Raw genomic sequence first — 10,507 nt, 5'->3', positions numbered from 1 at the left:
GAAGACAGAAACGTATCAACTTGTGAGGGAAACTCGAGTTTTCTTGGAGAACAAAGGCCGAGAGAGTTGTTCACTTTTAGCAATTTTTTTTTTTTGGGGGGGGGGCGGGGGGAAATCAAGTACAACTTTCGTCGAGCGGTCCTTAAAGACTGCAAAAGTTCAGAGAGTTTGGACATTTTTTTTTTTTTTGGCCATTGCTTTTGTGAGCGGTCATATTTTTAAAGATATAGTTGGCAATTTTTGTCTTATCATGTTGAGTTAGGATATAACATTAATATGGCAAAAGCCAAGCAAGACGTGTTTAGTAAACGTGTAATCGTTACAATACAAACATGACTCTTTTAATAAAGCCAGTCAGATGACACAACACAACAAATGCGATTGTTAAACATGTCATCATATTAAATGTGAACACAACACCATGTAATATTCTAATTTGTACACATGCAAAAAGATGCAATATATTGCATTACATCTAAAGCAAAAGGCAAAATTGCTTCCTGTGATATTCTAGTTACAAGTAAGACGCAGCCTTTTGTATTAATATTAATCTTATTTCAGATCCATAAAATTTTATCCCACAAAAAGCCCCAAATTTTGAGCATACTAAAGCCATAAATTTCAAAATCTAAAAATTAAGAACAAAAAAACAAGCAGACCATAAAAGAAGAGAGGGAAAGTTAAAATTCCTCGAAATACGTTTGGATAAATGTCTGGTGGAAATGATGTAAATGGAACTTAATTTCATTGATAGACTTAATTATCCTTTATTCTATTCATCCTTAAAAGGGAAGTAAGGCCGATTTCGGAAGAAAAGTACAATTTTTGCGTTTTCTCTCATTTATATGCACTTTTAGAAAAATAAAAAGTGGGCCCAAAAGGAAGTATTTCCCTTTCATTTAGAATCATTTTCATTGACTTCCTTCATAATTTAAATAGCTGAGAAATTGCAAAAAATTTCCTCGATTAATATTTTAGCTTTTTAGTTAATTTTACATATAAGCAATGCCTAAAACTTGAAACCAGCCAAATTAAAAACGTGACTGATGGAAATTTCCTTCAATTAGGAAAATGCACGCATTTAGAGGATGAGGTTTTTTGGGCAACAATTACATGACATTTCATTAGTTTGACCAATGGAAATGGGATTAGACAGAAGAGGTTGTGAAAATGAGGTGGTGGAGATAGTTAGGGTTGTTTAAATATTAGGCTAAAAATAATAAGAGTAAGGTCAAAGACTATGATAAGAATTAGGCATTGTGTGGGCTTATAGTCAAAGGAAGATGCTTCCGTGGAGTTTCCTACGTATCAATATCTTAGGTGTGAACCGAAAGAATCCGCCTTTAAATATCATAGACATGCATGAAGTTATGTATTTCTTCAAATGTGTTTTAAGGAAGTCGATTAATTACACTTCAATCTATTTAATTTCAAATATGTATTTCTAAAGAAGTAAATGATGTGGGATTTTTGTTGGCTCTTCTGGGCCACCTAATCTTCCGCAGTGAAACGACGTCAGCTAACTCAACGGAGGGCTGTGTTGTCGTTACCTTTCTCAAGAACACGAACCTCCTTCAGCATTGCCTTGGGGCGAAATTAACGTACAAATTATTTGGAGTGGACCAAGCCAGCAAGCATTTGCAAAAAAGAATCCTAAAAGCGTCTTTCGCTGTGCATCGATCCTTTTAAGCAGTAGAAAAAGCGTCTTTCGTTTCAACTTTTCCCTCAGATTGCCATGGACAGAGGGCAAAGTCAGGGAAAGAGAGAGAGAGCAGAGGAAGAGAGCATTGAGGGAGCATCCACTTTTTCGTTCAACTCTCCGGTACCCATAGATGTATGTAATGGTCAATACGACGTGTTCATGAGCTTTAGAGGCTCAGATACCCGCAAGGCATTTGCCGATCACCTCTATCACAGTCTAATCAAGGCAGGGACGGTACCGATTTGCGTGTTCAGGGATGACAATAGCATCCTAATTGGTGAGGAATTTGGTTCACAGATTCTTGATGCTATCACACGGTCTAAAATTTTGATTTTAATCATCTCGGAAAATTATGCTTCGAGCAAATGGTGCCTCCGTGAGCTCACTCATATCATGGATTGCAAGAAGAGAACATCACAAATGGCCTTGCCCATCTTTTACAAAGTGGACCCATCGGATGTGCGGTATCTAAAAGGAAGTTTTGGGGAGGCCTTCCATTTGAGTAAGAAGCATTTTGATGAGAAGGACATTCAGGAAGGGCTGCGATCACTTAGAGAAGTGAGTGACTTACATGGATGGGAATCCGAGAAATTTGCTAATGGGTACTTTGCAAAACCTTTTTCTTTTTTTGATAAGTAAGTTTTTTCTTCACGTTTAACTGATGAAATGCAGAAGTATTACTTTCACTGCAAGCTCAAAAAAGATATCCAAAATGTCCCATTGATGCCTCGAAGACTAACCAACACTAGTACTTCCTAAGATGTCCTGAAAACTAAACCAACGATTAAACCAAAGATCCCGAAAAGCCCAAGAACTTTACATTTGTCTCCGTTCCAGAGCCAAAAAAAGAAGAAGAAAAAAACAACCCCTCCAGCCAATAGTGTCAATCACTAAATAACATGCCTAGACAGGAATCAAGTACTCGATCTTCCAAAACTTGATCACTACCAGATAAAATGGACCTCCTCATGCCAACGGGTTGGCTCAGCTGATAAGAATTGGACATTTCACATTTACCATGTTTAGATCTGATTTCCAATGCCAATAACCGCCATTGGTAGGTGATCTTGGGTAACCTCCCGTCCTTCTAAAAAAATTTTAACCCAAAAAAGGGGAAAAAAATGTTGACCTCCTATCTTTCTAATGGAGGCAACCTTAATCCTTATGATGAATATTATAGTTTGATGGAAAAAAGCCACCAAAAACTCTAAATGTTGCTCAAAGTGATAAATTTATCGCAATTTTTTTTTTTTGGTGACATGAAATACCCCCAACTTTGCTAACCGTGACACATTTACCCCACCAACGGCATTTTCGTCTTTTTTTTTTTCCTTTCTCTTCTCTATTTATTTCCATTTTTTCTTCTTCTATCTTCCCTCCGCTGGCCATGGCGGAGGGAAGCTGGACTCAGGTGGGGGCGGCCCTTGCTAGATTCAGCGAGGGTGGCCTTCGCTTGGGACAACTCTAGAGAGGATAGCCCTTGCCTAACATCGGGCGAGGGGCCGACGTTGGGCCGCTCTCCCCTGCGTTAGGCGAGGGTTGCCTTTGCCAAATCTGGCACCCCTCGGTTGACGCTACCGAGGGCCGCCCTAGCCACGACCCTCGCCGGAATTGAGCGAGGGGTGCCCTTGCTAGATCTGGCTAGGGAGGCCCTTGCTTGACCTAGCTGAGAGCCGCCCTCGCTCGACACCGGCGAGGGTGTCCCTAGCTAGCCTAGGTGAGGGCGACCCTCACCTGACGTCGGCGAGGGTAGCCGTCGCCTGAGTCCAGCTTCCCTCCACCATGGCCGGCGGAGGGAAGAGAGAAGAAGAAGAAAAAAAGAAAAAGAAAAAGAAAAAGAAAAAGAATTTAAAAAGTAAAAGATGAAAATGTCATATAGTTTAAGGTAAATGTGTTACACATATACAAGTTCAGGTTTTTTTGTGTCACGAAAAAAAGTTTAGGATAAATTTGTTATTTTGGGCAAAGTTTGAGGTTTTTTGTGGCTTTTTCCTTAGTTTGAAAGACTCTTCATGAGCCAGGTGCAGCACCTCATTTTATTTCAACAAGATCCATCTATTGGCATAAAAGGACTGGGAAAAAAAATGAAATGACTGCTACACCATCTTGCCCATTGTTAATTGTAAAACCAAGATAGCTTGCAAGTTAATTGGCCCCATGCATCCTTCATTATATGCCAGTCTTTTGACGAGATTAAGTATAATCATGAAGTTATCATTTGAGTTTTGTTGTTTGACAGACACGAAGGAGAATTAGTGGAAAAAGTGGTTGAAAATATTATGAGCAAGTTACGACAAGATTTTCAGCTTGATGTTACTAAGCACCTGGTTGGAATTGGGGATCATGTGAACAAAATCAGGAAATGGGTAGACACTCCTACCAGTGTTGCTCGAATGATTGGAATCTATGGCATGGGTGGGATTGGAAAAACAACTCTTGCCAAGGTAATCTACAACCAATTGTCAGATGACTTTGTGCATCGTAGCTTCCTTGCTGATATTCGAGAAACAGCTCACCGCAACAATATGCCTTATCTACAAAAACAGCTAATTAAGGACATACTGCAAATTGAACATCAGGTTGGGAATGTTGATTATGGAATTAGTTTGATCAAATCTAGATTCAAAAGAAAAAAGGTTCTCATTCTTTTGGATGATGTAGATGACAAGAATCAACTAGATGCGTTGGCTAGGGAACGTGATTGGTTTATGCTAGAAAGTATGATCATTGTTACAACTAGAAATGAAGCTATTCTCGATCAATCTGAGTTCGAGGTGGACTACAAGTATGAATTGAATGAATTGGATGGGAAGCGTGCTTTGCTTCTATTTAACAGACACGCATTTCGTATGGACCATTCTCCGGGGGAATTTGAGGGTATATCTCGTGATATCATATCCAACATGGGTGGGCTTCCCTTGGCACTTCAAGTCGTAGGTTCATACTTGTATAAAAAAACAAATCGAAATGTATGGGAAGATGTGCGGGAGCAATTAAAAAATGAACCACATAGAGATGTCCAAAAGACATTGCAGATAAGTTATGATGCATTGCAAAATGAACATAAGCAGATTTTTCTCGATATTGCTTGTTTCCTTGTTGGCGAAGTTAGCAGGTTCGCCATGTACATGTGGGAGGACTGTGGGCTTTATCCAAGTCAAGGAATTGAAGAGTTGAAGTTGAGGTGCTTAATTAAAATTGGTGATCATGGTGAGTTTGAGATGCATGATCAATTGAGAGATCTTGGAAGGAGCATTTTTTGCCAAGGACAACTGCTTGAGAAATGTAGCGGACCCTGGGACCACAACTACAAGGGAGTCCCAAAAGTACTAAGATTCGATGGAATGGTAAAATGTGGCACTCCTTTCTTTTTCTCTCCCTCTTATTTTAATACATTTAATCTAATCTATTATAATATTTCATCTAGGATTGACATATGCTCTTACTTTCTAGGAGTAAACATCCATTTATGTCCATCTTAGATTCAATGTGTCAGCTAAATGGATTATAAGTATCTAAAGGATTAAAAAGTTATAGCATTTGATTTGATTTCATTGATATAAATTACATTTGTAAAGATTTGATTGACAATCAATTAAAGATCCTTAACTATAATTTACTCTATAAATCTCATTTACTAGAAGCATGTAATTGTCATATCTAGTTGACAATATTAATAATCTAAAGGACTACAATAATGAATGAAGATGAAGTATAAACATCACACAGATAAATGAATATTTCTTGATTAAAAAGAAAAGAAAAGATAGCATGTGCCAATTATAATAACTGATAATTAATTTGAAACGATAAGATTGGAAAAAGTTCACACTTATCACATGTTCTTGTTTACTGGTACGGCCAGATGGAATGGCGGTAGTCCTATGATTTAGGAATCCAATGTTTGATTTTTTTTTCTCCAATTTGATTTTGAAGATACCCGTCCCTCTACTCTACTAGTTATATCTATCTCTTTTAATTATTATTTCCTTTTAATAGATAAGATAGCAAAATTCCCCTTAAAAGTATTTTTAGGAAAATCTTACTGTTTAAGGTTAGATGTATGATAAAGAATAGATTTTCTTTTAATAGTTGACCTTGCTCATTTCATGGATTAGGTTAGATGTATGATAAAGAATAGATTTTCTTATAACAAACATTTGTATCCGCTATAAGTTACTTATAACACATACAACCATTTGTCATAATAAAAATCCATGAAAACTTGACTAATAAGAGGAAATGCCATACTTATTATTATATCCATACCTTTGAGTATAATGATGCTCAGCATGAAGCCAATCTTTTAGTTAAATTATCAATGTTCATGTCATTTATTATTATATATTGTCCATTTGGGCTAGTCCAATGTCACCACGTCACTTTTTAAACGTACTTAACACAAAAAAAAAACATTTAAGTTTTAAAAGAAATGATTAAACACTTCACAGCAATAGTTAATGATGTTAAAGATATGTAGATATCTTTTAGAGATACTTAGGATATTTTCTCTAACTTTCTATATTTATTTTGATTATGCATATCTAATTTGATTTTCTTTGATTTCCTTAGACAATCCTGTAATAAAGTTTATAGATAGGCTCTCCATATAATCTTTTCTATATATGGAAATATATTGAAAATTTCCCATTTTCTCTTCGGCATTATTACATTTAAATAATGAAATGAAAACTGGGTGTTTCCATAGCTACTTACAGGTGGCCCACCGGCACTCTTCAACAATTTCTATTGAAAAATTATACAAAAGTCATGAAAATTTACAAGTAAACATTTGTATGTTGTAAAATGGTTTCATATATTTCGTATTAAATAAAAGCCAAAGTGCATGCGCTACAAAATTTGAAAGAAAAAAGGAAAAGATAAAACATTGAGATGCCTTTACCTTAGTTGTTATAGAGCAATAACCATTTTTATTTTATTTTTCACGTCATTTGTACACGGGAAGGATAGAAAGGTTATAGATCGTGCAAAATCCAAGATCTAAGAAAAGAAAAGAAAAACTAAAAAGTTAAACTCGCAGGGACGCCCCGCCTGGTTCCCCCCCAGGTCCCCCTCCTGGTTCCACAAAATTTTGTGGAGACACCTCTCTTGTTTCTGTTTCCGTGACAATTTTTGGGCAGCTGCAAGCAGAACCTCCAACGACGAACTCCTTTCTGAAGTGAGATGGCTTAAGTGGAGGGTCGTGCAAAGCGACTTGTCTCTTTCAATGCATCTATCGAATTTATCAGTACTAGATTTATCTTGGAGCGAGATTAGAGAGTATTGGCAAGGATGGAGGTCATTCATGGTAAGACTGAGAAAAGAACGAATTTAGGGTTTTGTTTTTGTTTAGTCCATCAACCCATTCTTTGACAGCTTATTCTCCTTTTCTATTAGGCGTCAAAGCGGCTTAAAGTTCTCATGCTTATATATTGCCATAATTTAAGGCGTACTCCTGATCTCTCGGCTTTCACACAGTTGAAGATTCTCATCTTGTCCAATTGTGATGGACTAGAGCATCTTCACCCTTCTATTGGCAAACTCATGAACCTTGTTTCCTTGAACTTGCATTCATGTAAAAGACTCAAGGAACTACCAAAGGAGGTGGGTGAATTAAAAGATTTAGAAGAACTTTTTTTAGGATCCTCTGGTATTACAGAGATTCCTATGTCTATTGGTTCTCTGAGGAAGCTGAAGACATTGAGCGCCCCAAGGTGCTACTCACTGACAGAAATCCCTAGCTCAATTGGGGATTTACAGAATTTGCAACATCTTGACTTGAGTTATTCTACAATCAAAATGCTTCCTAGTGCTATTGGAAGGTTGAAAAATCTACTGGCTCTATTTATCAATGGATACCGTCATCTGGAAGCGGAAATTCTCGATCTCAATGGCACATCGATATTTAACCAGCCAGAAAGCGTTTCTCTCCAAGACCTTTACCTAGGATGCCGTGACAAGCTCCAATCGCTGCCAGAGCTTCCTTCTTCTCTCCAACACCTGGAGCTAGGGGCCTGCAACGAGCTCCGGTCACTACCAGAGCTTCCTTCTTCTCTCCAACACCTTGACCTAAGGGGCTGCGACAGACTCTGGTTGCTGCCAAAGCTTCCTTCTTCTCTCCAACGCCTTTACGTAGGGGGCTACGACAAGCTCCGATCGCGGCTAACGCTTCTCCAGTCTTTGCCAGAGCTTCCTTCTTCTCTCCAACACCTTGAGCTAAGGGGCTGCGGCGAGCTCCGGTCACTGCCAGAGCTTCCTTCTTCTCTCCAAAGCCTTTACCTATGGGGCTGTAAGGAGCTCCAGTCGCTACCAGAGCTTCCTTCTTCTCTCCAAAGCCTTGACCTAGGAGACTGCGAGGAGCTCCGGTTGCTACCAAAGCTTCCTTCTTCTCTCCAAAGCCTTAACTTATGGGATTGTAAGGAGCTCCAGTGGCTGCCAGAGCTTCCTTCTTCTCTCCAAAGCCTTAACCTATGGGGCTGTAAGGAGACGAAGGAAGCTCTCATTCTTCTCTCCAAAGCCTTAACCTATGGGGTTGTAAGGAGCTCCAATCGCTGCTAGAGCTTCCTTCGTCTCTCCAATGCCTTAACCTAAGGGGCTGTAAGGAGCTATGGGTTGCTGCTAGAGCTTTCTTCTTCTCTCCAAAGCCTTGACCTTATGAACTGTATGGCACTTCTCATTCAAGTATTTTGTAACGTCAACACGTTCACTCTTCCAAAAGCAATATACTATGCCACAAAAATTAGCAAAATTTTTTTTTAGCAGCCCTTCAAGCTGCTTCAATGGTTCCTAGGTCTTACTTATGACCTCGTATTTTAGATCTACTTTGTCAAACCTTGGGTCCCCAAGCTTTGACAGACTACATCTAATATAACCCAAGAGCTTTTAGGATATCCTGCGATGGATGTATAATTCAATCAGAATAAACATATTATTTCAACATAATCAGGATGTTAATATGTGAGTTTAGTACCCACGTACTGACTGAGTGGCAGTTGCAGTTAAGGAGGACATACGGAAAGTTCTTCTTGAGACATCCCAGTCCCCTATAATCTAGCTGAAATTCGTGTCCCCCTTGACTAATAATGACAAACACAAAAGTGACAATCAATGAGCTTTACTCCTTAATCAGTCTAAATGTACAAGAAAAGCTCAAACCAGCAGCATTTTCCTTTCATGAGATCAAACTGGCAGAGCAAATCCAGTTAAGACCTTGTAAGAAACACAATCAATGATCACATGGTTGAACCTTTGCCTTTCTCAAGTTGTTACCATAAAGTATAAGTGTTAATAGAATAAACGGGGACACAAGAACAATCTTAAGAGATTGAGTATCATGCCAAACATAGATAGGAGATTGGATCCTTATCCAAGCTTATGCTGATTCCAATTACTTTGGGAAGTAATTTCCATTGTAGCTTATTTAAGTTGTGCACTCTTTACTCAATATAATGAAAGATGGGCCACTAAGTGTTCCCAAACGATGGAACCTAAATCTTTTCATCGAACAAGGAACACTGCATTCTGTTATATGAAAACTTCATAGGGTTCTGGGCTTCAGAAGGTCTACTGTAACACTGACAATTTAATTAGGCTAGAAACATAGAACATGTAGAGAAGTTTGGAAAAAGAGCTTAAGTTAGCATATATAAAAGCTCAAACCAGCAGTATGTTCCTTTCATGACAACCACGAAAGTGACAACCAATGAGCTCTTGTTGTCAATCAGGCAAATGTACAATAAAAGCTCAAACCAGCAGCACGTTCCTTTCAAGAGATTAAATTGGCAGGGCAAATCCAGTTAATACCTTTTAAGAAACACGATCAATGATCATGTGGGTGGACCCTTGCCTTTCTCACGTTGTCAGTATATAGTATAACCATTAATAGAATAAACAGATACACAAGAATGAGCTTAAGAGACTGAGTATTATGCCAAACATAGATAGCAGATGGCATCTTCCTTTCATGAGATTAAACCGGTTGCGCAAATCCAGTTAATACCTTGTAAGAAACACAATCAATGATCACGTGGGTGGACCTTTGCCTTTCTCAAGTTGTCAGTATATAGTGTAACCATTAATAGAATAAATAGATACATAAGAACCAGCTTAAGAGATGGAGTATCATGCCAAACATAGACAGCAGATGGCATCCTTATTCAAACTTATGCCACTTCCAATTACTTTTGATTGGACATTTGATTGGATGAGAGACCCCATATGCAATTTACTAAATGCTTTTGGACATGAACATAGTGTAGGTCCTTTGCTGTGTGCAGAATCACAAGCAAATTGGAAATGATCAAGCAAGAATAAATTATAAGAGAAAAGCATAGTCACACTGATTTAAGTGGTTTGGCGGTATTGTCTATGTACATGGGAGAAGCATACCATGGATTCTAAAGATTGTCTCCCCAGAATTTAAGTGGATATATTGCTTAGAGTACTGCTTTGGCCAGGAATATACATGAGGATTTCCTTCCCATTTTACTGCCCAATACATCATCTTTGTCTTCACCGTCAGTAGAGGAATCCTCACCTCGAGGAAAGTTTGATTTTTCACACGTTGTGGAGAATCTTCTATAATATTGACATCGTGTATAACAATGCATTCACCATCATTACAGATATCTTGGCCAAACATATTTGTCAAAAATCCATGAGCTTCTGATTCCGCAGTTTGCAAATCATCCCAATCTTAAGAATCTTGCATGGTTTCAGCAAGTTCCACTAGGATGTCATCGCCAGTGTTCCACAGTGATCAACTCTCGACCTTCGTCACCTTGAGAAAAGCAAAAGAAGAAAGAG

The 10,507-nt window shown here is 38.4% G+C and overlaps 1 protein-coding gene across 1 annotated transcript; it reads left to right on the top strand.

Moving 5' to 3' along the window:
• The first annotated feature begins 1,735 nt into the window (after positions 1 to 1,735).
• On the top strand, positions 1,736 to 7,611 carry LOC139884942 (disease resistance protein L6-like). The gene is made up of 5 exons (XM_071868903.1): positions 1,736 to 2,337; positions 3,942 to 4,912; positions 6,844 to 7,010; positions 7,100 to 7,524; positions 7,575 to 7,611. Exons 1-5 carry the CDS (start codon positions 1,736 to 1,738, stop codon positions 7,609 to 7,611), a joined length of 2,202 nt encoding a protein of 733 aa, XP_071725004.1.
• The last annotated feature ends 2,896 nt before the right edge of the window (positions 7,612 to 10,507 follow it).

This window comes from Rutidosis leptorrhynchoides, unplaced genomic scaffold, assembly GCF_046630445.1.
Source record: "Rutidosis leptorrhynchoides isolate AG116_Rl617_1_P2 unplaced genomic scaffold, CSIRO_AGI_Rlap_v1 contig626, whole genome shotgun sequence".
Classification (NCBI taxonomy): Eukaryota; Viridiplantae; Streptophyta; class Magnoliopsida; order Asterales; family Asteraceae; genus Rutidosis; species Rutidosis leptorrhynchoides.
The sequence above is the reverse complement of the archived record's forward strand: the minus strand, read 5'-3'. Positions and strand labels throughout refer to the sequence as shown.

Bases quoted from the DNA above. Each gene is read 5' to 3' on its own strand.
- LOC139884942 (XM_071868903.1), top strand. From the start codon at position 1,736: ATGGACAGAGGGCAAAGTCAGGGAAAGAGAGAGAGAGCAGAGGAAGAG. The intron at 4,913-6,843 runs GTGAGTTTGAGA...ATTTTTGGGCAG, and splicing joins AATTAAAATTGGTGATCATG to CTGCAAGCAGAACCTCCAAC. The intron at 7,011-7,099 runs GTAAGACTGAGA...CTTTTCTATTAG, and splicing joins AAGGATGGAGGTCATTCATG to GCGTCAAAGCGGCTTAAAGT.